The sequence below is a fragment of the Thalassophryne amazonica genome, chromosome 14, assembly GCF_902500255.1.
Source record: "Thalassophryne amazonica chromosome 14, fThaAma1.1, whole genome shotgun sequence".
In the NCBI taxonomy this organism is placed as follows: Eukaryota; Metazoa; Chordata; class Actinopteri; order Batrachoidiformes; family Batrachoididae; genus Thalassophryne; species Thalassophryne amazonica.
The window spans coordinates 7,045,884-7,065,661 of record NC_047116.1 but is presented as its reverse complement, the minus strand read 5'-3'; the positions used below and the strand labels follow the sequence as shown (position 1 = coordinate 7,065,661).

The 19,778-nt window shown below is 43.7% G+C and overlaps 1 protein-coding gene across 1 annotated transcript in view; it reads left to right on the top strand.

Annotated features, from left to right (window-relative positions):
• The first annotated feature begins 355 nt into the window (after window positions 1–355).
• plekhm3 (pleckstrin homology domain containing, family M, member 3) overlaps window positions 356–19,778 on the top strand; it is a 44,284-nt gene continuing 24,861 nt past the window's right edge. Inside the window, exons 1-4 of the mRNA XM_034186499.1 lie at window positions 356–1,303; window positions 7,582–8,655; window positions 16,359–16,504; window positions 16,733–16,926. Of these exons, the coding sequence (XP_034042390.1) occupies window positions 769–1,303; window positions 7,582–8,655; window positions 16,359–16,504; window positions 16,733–16,926 (1,949 nt within the window). The 5' untranslated portion in view covers window positions 356–768. The remainder of the gene's footprint in view (window positions 1,304–7,581; window positions 8,656–16,358; window positions 16,505–16,732; window positions 16,927–19,778) is intronic.

Here is a 19,778-nt window from a genome sequence, read left to right as displayed (position 1 = left end):
GTCACCAAACTGGACACCCTCCAATCCTTGACTTCCTGTCCCTAAAAACCACAAACAGGATTGGTAACAGGGGCAGCTCATCACCCACAAGGAGGAACAAAGGGCCTGTTGATCTGTTCTACAGGCAGTGGACAGGGACAAAAACCCATAACATCTGACACTCTGTGTATTATTATGTAATTTTATCCATTCATTTTGCCATTTGATTGTTGATCTGATTGTGGTTTTGTGTTTTAAATCACTTGTTTTTGTTGAAAGTTGAAAAACTAGATCTTTACTGTCGTTTCTCCATTTTGTCTGTGTACTTCCTCTTCACCATTTCCTTTTTTTTTTCTTCCCTTTCTTAGAGGGAAGTCACATTTCAGATGATCACTGTATGGTGAGCTGGTGATTCAAAAGAAGTCAAAAGAGGATAAAACAAGAAGCCGATCCTCAATTTGTTTCCAGTCTTCACATGGAGCTGATATATTACTATTTTCTTCCTAAAAACCTGTCTGGCTTTGTTTGGGTCCGCTGGCGTCTTCCTCTTTAGCGTCTTCAACTCCGGCATGAGGCTTTCCTTGGAAACTTAGTCGTCTCCCAGAGGTGTTCCTCTGAAAAGGAAGATTATTTTTTGAAGGAACACCAGTTTTTGGATTGATACAGGGATCTGGATCAGTCAGCTTTTGGGACTAATCCAAGTATGGGGCTGTGGATGTTGCCAAAGGTCCTGTGGCCTTTTTGGAAAATCTAGTTGAGAGGTTTCCTGCTCAGGGGGAAGGCTCAATAATGGAGGGTCTTGAAGAACTTGATATGGTTGGAAATATCAGTCCGGCCCTGGAGGCCACCGAAGACTTTATTCACTGCTTAGATACAATGCCGAGCCAAAGTCAAAGCCAAGGTCAGGCAAACCTGCAGCATCCCAGACAGCCGAAGCAGCTACAGGAGGTCCCCACTGCCGCCCTGGAGAAGCTGAGCTCCAGTGGTATGTGGAACCTTGTGGCCAGGGAGCAGCCAGAAGTGGGACCGTTGGGCCTCGCCTGGGCCGATCACCAGCCGCCCTCAGCCGTCAGTGTGCTGGGTCTGGGTGTGGGTCTGAGACACGGCAAGAGAAGTCGAGCACGCTCCACCAATGACCTGGCAGCACATAGCAAAGACTGTACCAACGCAACCGCCAACACCTCGTCCAAATCTGCTTTCAAGAAGGGACACTCCCGGTCCAGGTCGGATGTCCACTGCCGTCCTTCTGTCTACACTGACAATGGCCTTCCCGCCGTGGACAGCAACACACTGAAGAACATGATCGCCAACCATCAGCAAGAGGGTGAGTTCAGGTCACATGTGACCTATAAACTGAGAATGTCTCGACCTTCAGCTTCAGCAGCTCCAGGAATGGCTGTAAAGTTACACATTTGTTTTCATCTTTGAACATTTTCTTCTGCAAGTTCTTAATGTTTGCATGAAAGTTCATACATGAAGCTTGCTGACTACATTTTTTTTCTCACAGTCATCTTATATGTTGTTCAAACGACATTCCATTAATCTCTAACTGTGGTTGACACTTTGTTGCACTCGACTAACTGTGCAGAGTCGGTCCTCCAGTGAGTCGTGTGATGTTTCAGTTGTGAGCGAGAAAACGTCAGTTCTACTGGCCCATTTGTCACCAAATTTGGTAGATACATTATGCATAGTGACCTCAAAGAAGCCTATTGATTTTTTTGGGGTGAGAAGGTCAATAGCGCATACTTTGTAAAAAATATTGTGTGAGCAATAACTTCTTTTTTTTTTTAATTGTTCATTTGTCACCAAACTTTGTATGTGTTACATATATTGACCCCAAGAATCTGATTATGTTTTGGGTCAGAGGTCAAGGCCACTGAGACTTACTTTGTGAAATTCTTCTGAGTGTAATAACTTCTTTCCTAATTGCCTGGTTGTTACCAAACTTGATATGTGTGTTTGGCAAGATGACACCAAGAAGCCTATTGGTTATGGGGTTCAAAGGTCAAAACACTGAACTGTACTTTTGTAAAAGCCTTCTGCAGAAAAGTGGCACTTGTTGATGGCGAGTTTATCAGTGTCTTCCTAAGGTGCCATTTATTAGAGCACATTACACACCGATACAATTTTCACATAGCTACAACGTCTAGAGTTGCCAACTTCAATTAATAAGCGATTAACAAAATTGCTGGTGAATATTTATTGTGTTGATTTCCTGGTCAGTTAACATTTTGTACATTAGAAGGGGAATCCAATAGTTCCTTCAGAATGAAATTTATCTCATAGGCTTTTTGGTTTCAGGTTAGGACATTGTTTCGTCTTCAGAGAACAGAATTTGCAATTCTTTTTCTTCAAATTTAAGGCTTCACGTTAACATTTCCATGGCACCTCCTTCACATTTCAGGCCATTAATCCAGTTTTGATACAGAGTGATAAATAAACAAAATAAAAAACAAGAACATTGCTAGGGTGGCAGTGTAGTCTCGGAATGCTGGTACCACGTGTTCTCTCTTTACAATTTAGAAAAATAAGTAATGATATTATTGAAGAAGGGACAATATTTTGACATACCATTAAATAAACAAAATAAAAACAAATTGGTTTAACACAAAAGTTAACACACTATAGGGTCAAATCTAAATGTATGATCAGTGGGATCCACCTTTTCTTAAATAAGTCTGTCATGTTTAGTTTAGTGGTTATCTTCTCCTGTAATTCTTTTACAATTGCAGAGAATATATATATATATATATATATATATATATATATATATATATATATATTTTTTTTTTTTATCAAAACCAGGACTTATTTTAAAAGTGTTGTCAACTCAATATTTACAAGCTATGGCTTTTCCTGTATTTCCAAATATCGTGCTGCCACCAACTGGTGCCGCAGTTGTAGTTAATTTTCTGCAGTAGAATTACGACAGCAGGTGGATTCTTAAAAGTGACTTGTGTTCCACATGGATTGTAAAGATTATCCACCAATAAATCCACCCAATGTTTTGTTTTTAACCTAATTGTTGCCCTCATTGAGCACAATGTCACGTCCTCATTAAAAGTGAAATATTTCTTCTTTCAGTCTGGAGCGTTTATGTTCAAAGACACGTAGGTGTGCTGTGATCAGTGAGTAAAAAGCTGTCCGGAGCTTTCTGAGGGAAGAAGTTGTGGGTTTTTGTGCGGCTCAGAGGGGTGTATGAGGTACTTACGCTGAAGCATCCTCACAGAAAGCAATAATGACACAAGATGATGATAAGTTGAAATGACACAGCTGTGCTATGACAGGCAGAGCACCTGATACACAAACACTAAACCACCGTTTGTTTGTGTGTTTTGGCCTTGTGCAGGCCTAAGGAGATTGTCGGGGATCCTGAGGGATAATGGCCTGTAATCCTGTCAGCAAATAGACTCAAATGAGGTGAGAGAAGAGGGAACCCAATTACCCGGCTCCTGATATTGGCAGGATTATTTAGCATTAGCATATGTGTGAAAAGGCATCAGGTTATTTGGTTTGGCTCGGCGTGTATTGTGTGCAGCGGCAAAAGGACGCCGATAAGCATAAGGCAGCACTTTAGCTCGCTCTCGCCATGTTTCCTCATTCTCATTGGGAACAAAGTGGCTTGTTTGGCTTTCCATTAGTTAGAGCTAGAGAAGATGTTTGTTGTTATTATAGGTAGAATTCATGTATAAATAATACTGGATTTATTATGAGGTGGCTTTTGGGCTTTTTATTTTTGTATAGTGTCTGCAGAATTCTGTTTAAACACACACATGGGAAGGACTGCACTGGGGTTTGTTTGTGTGTGGAAATGACATTTGAACAATTCTGCATTATTTACAACACCACCCTTCCACCATACTTCATTCATATAGCCTCCAAAGTTTGGCATTTCAAGGTCACCAAAGGTCAAAGTCATATGGCCGACAGAGAGCTGATCTGTAACTTTATATTAGCGTTTTAATAATTCTAAATATCTCCTGTTAGTCCATGAACCATTAGTCAATTTTGACCTAATACTCAGTACTCTTTCAGGCAACTAGACGGCACTTAGAATTCAGCCTCAGTGTACTGTGACCTACACAAAATGTATGGTGGCCATCCAAGGGTGGTAGCTGTAGTCAGCAGGGGCAAAGTTTAAAAGTGCTCCAGTCATATTGAAAAGTACACCTCATTATTTGTGTGATCATAAAGATAGTTTGGAATATCTATGACTGAATGTTGTGGAGTTATAGGGTAAAAACAAAATGGTGACAAAGGACAACTTCAGTTTGTACAGGGGTCAAAAGCTACATTTGCTCCAGTTTTGGTTAAAAAGTGATGAAAATTATTGGTTGCAATTTAAATATGGGCTTTTCCTCTTCAAGAGGCATTCTTTAACACATAGGTGTCAAACTGATTCCAGAATGGTCCAAGAGGTTTTCTTTGTAACCACCCACTGATGAACTGATAAACCAGTGATAAACTGATTATTCACTGATGAACCCCACTCGTGATGGGCATTGGGGATTGCAATTATTTCCCATGAACGAGGAATTCCCAGTAAGTGCGGGTCATAAGCTTGCGTTGATTAAGTCCCTGCCCTTTGTACACACCGCCCATCGCTACTACCGATTGGATGATTTAGTGAGGTCCTCGGATCGGCCCCGCCGGGGTCGGAACACGGCCCTGGCGGAGCGCCGAGAAGACGATCAAACTTGACTCTCTAGAGGAAGTAAAAGTCGTAACAAGGTTTCCGTAGGTGAACCTGCCGAAGGGTCAAACCCGGGGGAGCGGGTGGCTACATAGAAAAGTCCGGAGGATATGGTAAATAAATGAGTTTAGAGGAAAAGTCCACTGTTGAAGACATTTTAAAGACTTTTTTCACATAATAATAACAGTAGTAATAACAATTCTGAAAATGACATATTTTTAACAACAAAAATATCATTCAATTTATCTTACTATTGAGTGTCCTATTTTTACTATTGCAGTGCTGCAGTAAGTGGAATTTTATATTTAAAAAAGACAAATCCTGAAAATTAAATACAGAAATAAACTGTGTTTTATGCAAAGATTGCACCAAATGGCCCCAAATTTGATTCAGTATTGAAAATTTCCCAAAGGGTGTGACCCTGCCGCCCATGCCAAGGCCTTTGCTGAATGCGCATTTCAGATCACATACGACAGCCCTTTCTTGTGTTCTAGATGCGGTAACACCCAGATCTGGATCTGTCATGGTGAAAGGGTGATGTGAGGTGGTCATCTAGAAATGTCATAATGTTGCTAATCTTCAAACAAAATTCCAGGACAATCCAGGATTCCATGGTTGACCTTCCAGTTCCTCGTCTGTCTTCATTGATGTGCGGTTTGAGGAGTGTGTTTCTGTCAGGTGGTGAAGTTAAGCGGGTTGTGCGAGTCCACTGTTGATGCCGGTTGAAAGCTCGTGGTTGTGGAAGTTGGACTTTTAACGGAGTGTGATGTCAGAACCCACCATGTGTTGATGGAGGCTAATTGAAGAGACCAGTTTCCCTCACCAAGCGTGTCCCTTTCTAATCTCGACTCTCCGGAGCGCGACGACTGCCAATCAACCAGATCTGACTGCAGCTAAACCTTATTTGCATATTCATTAGTTCCTTAAGTAAAAGGTTTGTTAACATGCAACCTGGCGGACCTGCGGCTACGCCACGCCTGCTGCTGTTAGCATAAGATTGATGAGGCACTCCACCTCCTGGTTAACAAAGGCTCTGAAGCTTTTTTGCTTCCTGACAGATGGAGCGCCAAAAAAGAAACACAATATCTGCTAATTAGGCTGGTTTTGGGGGAGGTTTGTGATTTAATCAATTAGTAAGATTAAGGAGGCGATAGAGGGTTTGTACTTCATTAAATTAAACAAAAATTACAAAAAGACATAATTTCTCTGTTGCCTCTGGTATTTTATTGCCCAGGTTTTTTTAATGGGCGGGGGGTGGGGGGTGAGGTGTTGACTGTTCCCCCTTTGAGATTTCTGCCACCAACCCACTTTATTGAGAGTAAATTAAATTAGATTTTTTTCTGCTCAGATTATTTGAAAAGCTGAACAGCAGCATCTGTTTAGGGGAACAATGTCCAAGTTATTCCGGGTCATTTTCAGACCTTGTTTCAAAAATGGTTAGAGAGAGTCCAAATGCGTTTATAGACTCATTCACTTTCTTATTTCCCACTTCTGTTTGGGATTGATGGCTCCAGTAATCCTCCTCCTCCTCCTCATGGACTTTTCCCATCCAGAGCCACTTTATCCTTCCTCTTTTTCACTTCACCTGTACTTATCAGGGTGGCGGACGCAGGACAGACCCCGCTGTAAGAACAAATCCAACAAGTGGCTCGATTGCCCCCCCCCCCCCCCCCCTCCCCCCCCAGCGGTAGACTGGACTCTGGGTTACTCCTCGGGTTTAGTGAGGGGTTACTCCTTGGGTTGAGTGGCGCAATGACCCCCCGAAGGTGGACTGGACGCCTGCATGGACTCTCATCAATTGCTATTGTGTTGTGTTCTGTGTTGTAACCCTTTTTGGTAGAATGGCCTAAGCAGTAGGTCACCCCTTTGAGTCTGGTCTGCTTTAGGTTTCTTCCATAATATCATCAGAGAGAGTTTTGCCTTACCACTAGGGGTTGAAAAGGTTAGACCTTATTTGTGTGAAGCCCCTTGAGGCAGCTTTGTTGTGATTTGGCACTACATAAACTAAATAAATTGAAATAAAAATTTAGTTGAAATTTTAAACCAGGGTCCACTAGGGGTGTTACTCCGTCACACTTTGGTGTGAGTCTTGGTTTCAGGGTCTAATCCAGTCTGGGACCATGTGGTGGTGCTGTGCATTGCTGCATCCACCACACGACTGAGCCGCATTGGGCGCTGGATGCCAACCATTCAGGCATACAAAGAGTTCATGCCCAGTTCTCAAAAGTAATTATGTGTGAGCCACAGCCAGGTGAAGCATGGGCGTGTCTTTGGCCTTCTCCAGCCAACGGGGTCCTCGACACTGTCCTGGACCTTCTCTCAAACGAGTGGTAACTTTTTTTCCAAGAATCTACCCCCCCACCCCTTGCTTGGGACTTTCCACTTTTCATCCAAAGATGGATATTTGTGGACATTTCTGCTTAAAGGGAAGACAGAGAACATGTAGCTGGATGATAAGCGATTTTATTTTTCATTTATTTACACTGATCTACAATTTCCTTCATATGTTACACTACTTTGGTGAGCCAAAGAATTTAGTGAACCAATTCCTGTATTTTAAGTGTAAAAATCTGAAGAATTTTCTTAAAAAAAAAGCATGTTTTTTTTTATTTAAAGCCAAATGTTTTCTACCACCAGTGTTCTTGATAAATATGTGACTCATCTTGTGAAAGCTGAGATTGCTGTCAACATTTTAATATTCAACACATGACCATTATACTTAAAGAAAGTACCTTAAAATGGGAATAACTGAAAGTATGATAAAATCTAGAAAATGCTCCTGAACCCCAGATGGTTAAAAATCGCTCGGAGTGTTTTGTATTTTTCCAGTTTTCTGTAAACTGATGCAGTTTAACGGGTTTATTGATGTCTTTTGTCTGTTTTTGTTGCTGCCTTGTGTCTCCGTGCAGCTGATAAAAGCAGCAGCGGCAGCGTGGTGAAGCAGGGCAACATGGAGCATCGTGAGGGGCCCCGGGGCCGCTGGGCATCCTGTCATGTCGAACTGACACCCTGCGAGCTCCGCCTATACACACTGGACAGCAGTGCCAACCGCCAGCTCTGGACCGCCTTCTCTCTGTCGCATTGCCAGAACATCGTGTGTCCGGCCCCCTGCAGTCAGTCTGGCCAGATCAGCCAGCCGGCTGACCACCGCACGCTCCAAGCGTTGTTCTTCAACAGCACACATCTGCAGCTCAGAGCAGCCAGCCAATGGGAAGCCACGGAGTGGCGACGGCTGATTTGGGAGAAGGTGCTGACAGCCAGGCCCATGAGGCAGGAGAAGCACCAGCGGAACTCTGCCTCTGAAAACCCACAGGGAGCCAAGTTTCCCACACCGATGTCACCTTCCTCTTCACCATCGCCGTCGGGACTTGACACCAGGCCTGATGGCGACAGTGACATGCCCACTTCAGCAGATTCCTTGAGCCGTGTGCCAAGCAGACCCACCACCCTACCTCTGTTCACCCAACGCTACCACGACATCCTCAAAGCCGGTCTGCTGTACCAGCTATTGGATCAGAACAACTGGCGTTCCTTCACATTTGTCCTGACCAGATCAGCTCTGCAGGCTTTCCCTACTGAGGGCCGCGGACCCGTGTCTAAACCTGTTGTCCAGTACCCATTGACCTCATGTTTGGCCATTCACTACAATGGCGAGTCAGAGAACGAAGATTCGTGCTTCCAGGCTGCTTTCCCCGAAGAGGTTCTCCGACTTCGAGCGGAGAGCCAGCTGAAGATGCAGGAATGGGTTGAGGCTCTGCAGGGTGCGGTGGGAGCACAAAGGCCCCCCCTGGCAGAAGTGGGGGAATCGGGAGGAGCTCCTCCAGGACTCCAGGGGGTGATGTTAAGATCAAGGTTGTCTCGGGAGAGGCGACCGCGGGAGTTCCAGAGAGCCAAACGCCAGTCGGTCACCACAAGTTTTCTCAGCATTCTCACCTGTCTGGCGGTGGAGAAGGGGCTGACTGCGCAGAGCTTCAGGTGTGCAGGTGAGTGACCTTCACAATAAAACACACACTTTGTCTGTGACCTGAAAGTAATATTTGATTGGCAGAATTGAAATATTTGAACATTGACAAATCGCAAACGATACCTCCTGCAGATAGATTTACTCGAGTTGTTCACGTAGGGTTCAGATTTCATGAATTTTGATACCTAGTTTGGCATCAAACAAATCTTTGACAACCACTTATGAGCCTTTGTGCTGTTGCTTTCAGTAAATTTCAGCATAATTCACAATGATCCCTGGATTTGAACTGATTTGCCCAAGTGATGTGACATTTCTTCTCATTGAGTTCCACATGGGGAATCTTTGACAGGTGATTTGCGTCAGTATCCGATCATGAGTCACATTGTTGCTCTCTTGTGTTTGTTCGTCCTTTAACTCAGTTTTTGAAACCATAGAAGTTCCTGTCAGAGAACCACGTGTAGATCGTGAATGGCAGAGGCCTCCTTGTGGCCTGTAAAGCTACTGCAAGTGGGCTGTGCGTTTCATTAAAAGTAAATAATGTCTGATTTTCAGTTTTGTAATAGCCAGTAAATCCAAAATCTTTGATTATTGTAAAAATGTAATCAGAAGTAATCAAACAAGATGGAGCACAGTAGATTTTCCTGGGTTATGGTGTTTTTAAGTCTGGGAATGACTAGTATAGACAACATTTAAGAGCTTTAATTTTTATGGGAAAAAAGTAAGTTCAGTAAGACGATTCATGTTTAAGTGTATTTATTGCAGCAGGGTATAGCTTGAATTTGGTGTCTAGGCACAAACATACACATTTCCCCAGTCGGGGGCCCCGATGGATGGTGGGGTGGGGGGAAGCGGGGTCGAACAGTGGCATTGGCAGCATTTGACAGGCAGAGGTTGAACTAAAAACTGCCATCACAAATTGCCCACCCAATTTGGAGGGAGTGTTTAGTTGACCGTGTAGACAGTGTATTTTAGAAGGAAATATGTAGTAAGTATTATGTGGAATAGTAACCACATTCAACCAGTTCCTGATTTTTGGACGTGTATATGAAGTAAGCAGCTTTTGTAAGTAGCTCACAGGCTCGCATCATTTTTTCAGTATGTATAATTTGCTGGTTTGCTTACACTTTTGTGTTGCTTGTTGGCTAATCTGTATAAAATTTGATGACTAAATTTCTGAGGTGGGATCCACATTAAATGCCAGTTTGCATCTTATTGATGTGTTGCAGTGGTTACGTCCAAATGAAAGCGGATAATTGTCATTTTTGTTGGTCCCACTGACAGTTGTGTAAAGTAATAGTAACTATGTAAATATACCATTCAGATCCCCTCAGAGTATTTGAGCTTCATCTTTAATGTTGTTTTTTTCCTAATTGAACACAAACAAAACTAAGATTTGACTCTTTCGATGTTGCTAGTGAGGTATTTCCACTGAGGTCAGATTTTGAGGAACATGTCCTGAACCTGACTCTGTCATTTTAGCAAGTTGGATATTTTCTTAGTGTTTCCTGTCTGGGCTGAACTGGTTTTGGTTTTGCTGAATCCACTTAACGTTTCAGTCCTCGAACCCCTGCAGTGAAGCTGGAGATCAGCTGCTGTCATTCAGAGGTTTGGGGTGTTTCCGGGAGTTTTGTTCTTCTTCTGGCCTGTTTGAATGTTATTGTTGCTGGACTCCACGTCGGGGCCCTCGGAAAGGCTTGTAAATGGCAGGCGTTGCTTTTCCTCTCTCTGGGTGTGAGACCTCGGCTCTCTCTCGCTCTCTGAGGAGCGCTTTGAATACTGCCCGCTCGCTCGCCTCCCTTTTTATTTGTAACAACTGGTTTATTAATGCAGACCTGGTGGAAAGGCCGGCTGAAACAGGAACAAGGACGGAGGCCGTCTGGGGCCAGCTGATGATAATTGGTGGAGAGAAAGAAAAAGCTGAATGGATGAATGAATGAAAGCGACCTGGGGATGCTGCTGTGGTCAGCCCTGATCACATGTTTGATTGAAGGGTTTCTGGGTAAAGCTGGATTGAGGCGACAGCTGGATACGTCCCATTTCTATAGCCAGCACACCTCTGCTCACTCAGGCTTTTATTCCTTCCTTTTCCTGCTTTCTCTCATTCATTCATTCAGATTCAGTGGCCCTGTTCTCCCTCACTGTGCTCCTTTAGCGTTCCCTCTTTTTCACTCTTTTTCTTGCACTAATGAACCAACACCCAGCACTTTATCATCTGTCCAACACGACTCCTCACAAATCATAAAACATTATCAAATAGGGAAATAACCAAAAGCGTATGTTAGCTTTTATTCTGGAGTTCAGGTGTATGTTTGACCTTTGACATTGGTTGACAGGATTGGAAAACTGCTTTTTCTGAAGGTTCTCAGAAGTTTGATGTTTGGACGTGATGTCAGAGAATGTAGGATGAACCCAGAAACACGTAATACCCCAAACATGGTGGACTATCCAAAGAGAAAAACCATCCAGCAGTCTGTCCTCTGGAGTTATTTTTAAGAATAACCTGCTTTCTGGTCCACTGGTCAGGTCAGGTATGGGAGCAAGCACTGGTGATGTATGTCACTGCAGGAACCACCTTGAGTGCTGGATGGCAACTGCCCAGGCAGACAATCGAGCTGTCCCCACTCCACAAAACTAGCCATCTGTCTTCCGCAACCAGATGACATCTGGACATCCGCAACTCTTGCATGCTGGATCTTACCTGGAGAGACACTCCACGTGGCCAAAATGTCATCTCTGGATGATCATTCACAGTACAAACCTCATCTGAGTCTCCATAAGTGTCCATTTGTTAGACACAAAGTCATTCCAGCAGTATCTCCAAAGAGACCAGATCCCAAAGACACTGACTTGTCACCTTATATCCAGGTCTTACAACCACACACACAGCAAAATAATCAGTGTTAAATTAACACCGACTGTGCTACTTAACACTGGTGATATTTTCAGTGCAGCAAGAGCAGAATAGAATAGAATAGGATAGACTAAACTTTGTCTGTCCCACAAAGGTCACAGAAATTATTCTTCAACAACTGGCTCATAAAACACATAAAATACTCACAGAAAAATTCACTGAGAAAAGAGGGAAAAAAAATTAATTGATTGATTGATTGACAGCACAAGCGTCTATCTGGTCTTATTAAAGGCTACTACAGCGGAGGGGATGACAGATTTCTTATAAATATTTTTGTGGGCAGGAGGACCCTGAAGACCTGGATCTTCATCGTCTTCCACAGGTTTCAGCATCACCAGACACCTTGATCCAGGAACCTCACAAATAATTAAGCTCTTACCAAGCATCTGTAAATCTCAAAAAGGCTGAGGACCTGGGAACATGAATGCCACTGTTGAGATGAATCACTCTCTCAACAAGCTTGACACTGTCGCTGTACAGACGCACACCCCTGATGGCCATGTCCAGGAAGTCATTGAAATACTGGAGTATAGCCAATATTGATATACATTTTTACAATGTCCAAAAGATACATATTGTGTTGTCACAGCCTTAAATGGAACATTATTAACTGGTATTTATTTGGTTTATTTTTTGTTCTAACCAGTCCAGGAATGACTATTTTAAGTTTGAAACAAAGGGCCCCTTCACACATAGTGAGAATAAAGTACAACTCAGGTCGACTCACGGCGGAACAGCTCGAATGATCGAACCACGAAACACTGCGCCGATGGGCAGGCGTGCATGATGCCGGTGCGATGGTTTGTGCACGCAGGAACACACTGCCAGCTGCTGCACGGTGTGTAACCACATTGTGCAGCTGCTGTGAAGAAAAAAAAAAATACATGTTGCGACAGTTTTGTGCACGGAGGAACACAGCAGCTTTTCACAGCAGCTGCTGAAATAATAAAAAAACAGAAATTAAATGCCACCCACAGGACTCGAACCCGCACCTTCCAGAAGCTCTGATTGCCAGTCAAAAACTTTACCACTGAGCTATGATCGCTGTCTTGTGAAAGCTGCGGGAACCTACCTGATATGAGGAAGGGGATGGACGTATTTAAAATGAAATTAACCCACACACCATATAAAAACACTGCATTTATCAAGCGGGCAATACAAATATGAGCCGTCTGTTCCTCTGTAGATGATCCATGTCACAGACGTACAGTCATGAAGGGGCTGTTAAATAACCCTGGTTAAATAAAAAGGAAAAAAAAACACCACGGGATTCGAACCCACATGCTCTGATTACCAGACGGAAACTTTACCACTGCGCTACAATCACTGTCTTGTTACAGGAGCGTGAAGTGATATATGTTTTTATGTATTTCCACACAAGCACACACACACGTGCGTGTCCGTCACAACATGGGACGTGTGCTGCAGCTGTGATGTCCCGAACTGCAGATGTCCCAATAGCTGTGGGGCAGCCAGCCACACCCCCTGTCCTGTCAGCACACAAGATGTCACTCTGTGATCAGCTGGGAGATGCCTCGCCTGCAGGGGGCGAAACACATGCACACATTTGTGGTGGGGGGAGCCAGTACTCTGGCACGCCACATGTACACTTGGCAACTTCACAGTTGTGGGGCACTTAGACAGATTTCACATCCAGCTCAACAGTGATTGTCTGCAGACTGTTGATGCAAACTGTCGTGTTAATAGTGCGATTGGCCACACATTTTCTAAGTGCCAAGCGAGCGGTGTTAGATGTTCGTGCGTGTCAGATGGAATTTGGCCCGACACCTGCCACGAGAGGGTTCAATGGGCTCTCACAGCGCACACTCTGTCTTTCAGCCGTTGGTGTGCGCAAAAGTTGTAGCAACAGATATGAGGTGTTGGAGGCAGCTACAAAATTACACATTGCACACGATTCCTGCTTCATGCGCACTTTCTGCGCAAATCGACCAAATTCGCACGATGTGTGAAGGGGCCCTAAAATGAGAAACTTCAAAATACAAAGTCTGCTCATAACAAACCAATTGGGGAACAAAAATTGTGGTTTAAAACACTGGTTCATATCAAGTATTTCTTATGAACCAGAACAAAATTGGTAACATGACAACCACATATTAGTCAGGTTATGTAATTTCATTGGAACTGGGTGGAGATTAGTAAACAATATGCATTTTTGGGACGTTTGTGCAATAGCCAATCACTGAATGAATTATTAATTTTCCCCAGAAGCAACTGCGGTGGCCATCTTGGATTTGTAAAAATGGTGGCTTAAAATGGGAGTTTTTCAATATCTCATCTTTAGATTGTAAAAGAGGTTTTGATCTCAATGGGTTTTTTTTTATCTGGTTAAATAAAGGTTATTATTATTATTATTATTATTATTATTATTAGAGATGATGAGGATCTTAATTTCAGTTGCTAAATGCATATTTTCAGTGTCAAGGAATCCAGTTGTCCTAATTACAAAAATGTACTTATGTAGATAAAGTGCAGGGGTGGTGGCCAGGTGGTTAATGCGCTTGGTTTCAGTTCAGAAGGTTCCGGGTTCAAATCCCACCCCTGCCACATTTCTCCATGTAATGTGGAGTTGCGTCAGGAAGGGCATCCGGCGTAAAACCTGTGCCAATTCAACACGCAGATCCACCTTGGATTTGCTGTGGCGACCCCGAGTGCAAAAGGGAGCAGCCGAAGGGACTTACTTATGTAGATAAAGTCACATTTATGATTGGTCATGATTGGATTCTTTGTCTGTGAAAACATGTATTTAGCCACTGGAATTAAAATCCTCATCATCTAAAAAATGTTAATAATTTAGATTTAGATAATTAGATAGATAAATTTAATAATTGAGATAGATTTCTGAAACAAATGTTGAAGAATAGCTTATCTACAATTACAAGTCGACAAAAGATCAAGTGTATATTTGAGAACAGTCACCGACTGTCATACCTGAAATCCAAAACATGATTACAACATAACTTGATCTGTAATTGCAGTCGGTGCACAAACAGACAAACCATAAGGCGAGGAGCAGGGCGGCAACTTCTGCAACATTTTATCATGATGCGTTTTCTCTGAGACGTGGGGGTGTGAGGATGGGGGGTCACCAAAGAACCTACTCCATAATAACTGTCAGATTATCAGGCGGCTTCCAGTCCTTGGTGGTTTGTCTTTGTCCTCATGACAGACACACACCAAGCACGCTGTGTGACCCCCCCATGGTACCGGAGCAGGTTCTCAGGCCCCCAGCAGAGGAGGCTTTAGCTGGAGTATGAATCAGGAGATATGAGGGAATAGACAGCGGAGGGTTCACATCAAACGATTGACAGTACCCCCCCCCCCCCCCATCTTTCTGAAAGCACTCTGCGTCTGTGCACATTTTCATTTGAGTGTTCAGACGCTGTGAATGAGACACATCAAAGCTTCCGTTGTCTTTTAATACACACGTGCATCATGCACACATACACCCCCGTCCTCTCTGAGGAGTGGCGGTTTGAACCGCTGGTGGCCAGATGAAAGCTCCCGGCTCTCTCTCCCTGATGTCATCCCTCGCTCTGTCTGTTTGTCTGTGTGTCTCTCTCTCTCCTCCGTGCACTCTCGCCGGGCAGGTCAAAGTTAGCCACTACAGAGCGCCGCGGTGGAATCAGTAGACCTTTGCGTTGCATTTGAATTCCCATTCATCTTTGCTTCTGTCCCTCTGTCTCTCCATCGCAGAAAAGAGCAGGACCAGAAGAAGCAGCTGTTACTGTGCTGAAAGAGGAATAAAGGAGATATTTTAACCGCAGCCTTAGAATTCTGAGAAATTACGTCGAGCACACACCAAAGTCTGACATCACACAGGTCCTTGTCACATAAAGGAAGGATCCAGCTCAGTAGGATTAAACTTTGATCTGGATGATCAGAAATCAGATCCAAGTGTCTGAGATCAAAGTTGCTATAAATTTTCTCCATTTCTTACCTTTTCCTTTGTAAAATTCTTTTTCCTCCTGATTCTTTCTCATTCTTCGTTCGTCTGAAAGTAGTTGAAACTATTAATGTTTAGTCTTGTTTTTACATCTTTACATTTTTCTGCTAATACATGAAAAAAAAACTTTATTATAAAAACTCCTTTTTTATATTGATTTTATTTTCTGTATCTTTCTGTGAGTTTTCTTTTCAAAGCCAAGATTTCAATCTAGCTGTTCTTTTCTTCCTGGCCTGCGTTTCCTCGCCGTGTTCGCGTGTCTTTGTAGATCGTGTGGATAAGGGACACCTGTTCCTGTCACGTGGCGCTCGTCTGTTTGCATGTGAGTGTGAGATCATTCGTTAAGTTGGGAAGTGTTTGGGTGAAGACGGAACTTTAAAGAGGTGAGTAGACAAAGCGGACAGTGGGACAGCTGTCAGCGTGATGAGATCAGGAATCCGTCTCCAGGAGGCTTTGCCATTGAAGTCCTGAGTGTTGTGACTGCAGGAGGCCTGAGGACGATTTCGTGAACTCAACATAGAGACATGGTTTTTAGTGCCACAAAGAGATTTGGGGCACTTTGAGAACTGTGGGTGGGAAGAAGTGGTTTCATTCTGGTTCGGATCAGTCATTGATCAAAGAGGTCAAGGTCAAACTTCAGCTTGCTTTTAGATATGTATTTGTGTTGCTGTGCGTCCCTCTTGTCCTCCTGCATTGTGACTCCATCCTCAGCATCCTTCTCCTGATATACCCTGTATCCCTCCCCTCCTCATGCCCAAATAATCTGGACCTCTCTGTGTCATCCTGAGTGTCCTATGGTACCTGAGACGTTCCTAAATAACCTGTACGTCTTTGTGCATGTCCTCAGGTTGTCAGCGGCCTGTGGGTCTTTCGCGTGGTAAGGCGAAGGTCTGCTGTTACAGTGGCTGGTACTACTGTCAGAGCTGTCATCAGGATAACTCCTTCCTCATCCCAGCACGCCTGCTGCACAACTGGGACACCAACAAGCACAAGGTGGGAAAACCGCACCTCGACCACACTTTGAGAGTTTAGACGTACTTTTCCTCGGTCATTGTCATTGGACACTTAAGGTTTCTACTCTAAACTGCCCCCTAATGGGTAAATGGTTTAATACAGAAGGTTCACAGTGAGACATGAGAACAGAGACACTTGTGACGTGTTTTGTGTCACATCATGTGGAGGTTGTTCCTTTTAGCTTGACATAGAAATAATTGCCTGCAGGTGTCCAAGCAGGCCAAAGAGTTCCTGGAATTTGTCTACGAGGAGCCTCTGCTGGACATCCAGCAGCTGAACCCGTGTCTGTACGAGCACTGTGAGGCTCTGAGCACCGTGTTGCGTCTGCGCCAGCAGCTCCAGTCACTGCGCGCGTACCTGTTCAGCTGCCGAGCAACCGTGGCCGAGGACCTCCGCCGAAGGTAGGAGATGAACCGAGTTAAATGTGTCCTCCAGTGTTGGCCGCGTTTGGGTTCATATGAGCAGTGGTGGGCACAATTCTGCTACTCCGCTAACCAGCGAAGCTAACTTTTTTGTTAGCAGATTAGCTTTTCAGCTAACTTTGAAAACCATCAGTGGACCAATTAAGTTCAGCTAAATTTAGTTCCGATAACTTTTATACCGCTAACATATTTTTGCAGGCAAAGCTTAACAGTTAAACACATTTGTAAAGCCTGAATCATACATTCTAGTGCCTGCCTGATACATCTTTTGTAGCAGACAGACAGCTTTGAGAGGTAGAACTTAATTCTCCACCAGCAGAGGAGACCTGGCTACCAGACACAAAGAAAGAGGAGGAGGAAAAAACTAATTTTCCCATAATGCTTTTCGGCATGTGTGTCTGTAAAATGCTAAAACCTTAAAAATGAGTGCATTACTTTAAAACTAAAACATATAGCTGATATTTTTACTTTCTAAAATGACAGAGGTGACATTAATTTCAATAACTTGTCCGGAATTAGTTTGTTTAAAATTTTAACCATAAGTCAAAACTGTCTTGCTGTGCATGACTCCTGTGATACGTCTGTATGGCTGTGAAAATAAATGATCTTTTTTTAATTGCTGCCCTTCCTGTGTCTCTGCTCACCAGGTCTCTTTTACTGAGAGAAGGCTGATCTGACACAGAAATGCTGGCTTGTTGTGTCAGTAGCTGCCAGTGCACTAGAGTCAATACTGAAAGTTATCGGTTGTGCTTTATCTGTAGCTTCCGCTAAATTTTTTAGGGGTTTATCGGTTTAACTTTATAAAAGTTAACTTTCAATTAGCGGATTAACAGTTATCAAAGCTAACCTTTTGGTTAGCTGTGCCCACCACTGCATATTAATCATTTTAGCTTCTGTGGTGAGTTTCAAAACACAGTTCTTCCAAATCCCAAGAGCTGAATGGAAATGAAACAAAATGGACACCATCAGACCAAAACCACAAAATGGCTTTGATGTGGAATACCAACCACATCATTAAACCTCCTGTTTGGCCTCCTTCTTGTCCTCCTGACTTCTGGCTCTGTCCTCACCATCCTTCTCTAGATATACACTGCACTCCTTCTCTGTATGTGCTCTAACAATCTGAGTCTCACCTCTCTGACTGGTGTCACTTTGTCTCCAAACCGTCCATCTGTTTTGAGTGTTTCACCCGATTTCCGCACACTGTGCTGAGTTCCGTCTGTAGACACCACTCAAGTCACTGCTTCCTTTTCCACAAGATCCACAGCAGACAACAGGTCTATTTGTGACGGATGATGGCGCTGAGATGCAACTGAACATTTCAAAACAAACGACACTGAGGTGTTGAAGGGGTCTTGTTCAAGTCTTGACTTGATTTCCATTGAAGTGTTGCAGCAGGATCTCAAACAGGCAGTTCATGGTCCAGAGTGACCCAGTTACAGTGGTTCTGCAGAGAAGTCGACCAAAAAAAACCCCTCAAGTGTTTATTTCCTCATGATCGACGTTCTGTTCCCAACAAACACAAATGTTTTAAAACTGAAATTTCTTTTGACTCTGGTCACATTTTGCTTCATGTTGAGGGAAGAAATCTTGGTGTGTGTGTGTGTGTTTGTGTGTGTGTGTGTGTGCGCGCACATATGTGTGTATCACTGCAGCTTGTGTGTGTGTGTGTGTGCGCGCACATATGTGTGTATCACTGCAGCTTCTGTGTGTGTGTGTGTGTGTGTGTGTGTGCGTGCGCGCACATATGTGTGTATCACTGCAGCTTCTGTGTGTGTGTGTGTGCGTGCGCGCACATATGTGTGTATCACTGCAGCTTCTGTGTGTGTGTGTGTGCGTGCGCGCACATATGTGTGTATCACTGCAGCTTCTGTGTGTGTGTGTGTGCGTGCGCGCACATATGTGTGTATCACTGCAGCTTCTGTGTGTGTGTGTGTGCGTGCGCGCACATATGTGTGTATCACTGCAGCTTCTGTGTGTGTGTGTGTGCTTGCGCGCACATATGTGTGTATCACTGCAGCTTCTGTGTGTGTGTGTGTGTGCGCGCACATATGTGTGTATCACTGCAGCTTCTGTGTGTGTGTGTGTGTGTGTGTGTGAGAGATTTGGTTGGTGGGTGGACAGACTGTTTATCTGAGTGGGATCCCACTTTGAAAGCGTCGTCTACAAGCTGATGGATGTCGGTCGGCCCGGTTCAGGTCACTAATACCTTCTGCCTCGACAGACAGGAAATGTAGCGTTCAAGACCTCACACAAACTCTGCCCCCCCCCCAAGAGTCATCATCCAGAATGATGGTGGGCTAGCTTAGCATGATCATCGTTTAAAAGTGGCCAGTGACCACTAGAAACCCTTGTCAGTCAAGTGGTGGGCAGTTTTCATACAGTTAGCGTTTACGCTAGTTTTCATGCGTTTACAGGCTGAAACTTTGGTCACGTGGTGAATTTTTCCACATCCTACTGCAGTTATTGTGTTGAGCTAATTGTGCTAATTGTCCAGCAACAATACACCATCTCTCAACTGTAAGACTGAAATTTTGTAAAATTTTATAAAAATTACGAACTAGGTAAAGAGTTAATGTTGTCTCATGAAGAAATATTAACAGAAGACAATTTTTGTTTTCAAACCAGCCTCAAAGAATTGTTCTGAACAAATCAAATCAAATCAATTTTATTTATATAGCGCCAAATCACAACAAACAGTTGCCCCAAGGCGCTTTATATTGTAAGGCAAAGCCATAGAATAATTACGGAAAAACCCCAACGGTCAAAACGACCCCCTGTGAGCAAGCACTTGGCGACAGTGGGAAGGAAAAACTCCCTTTTAACAGGAA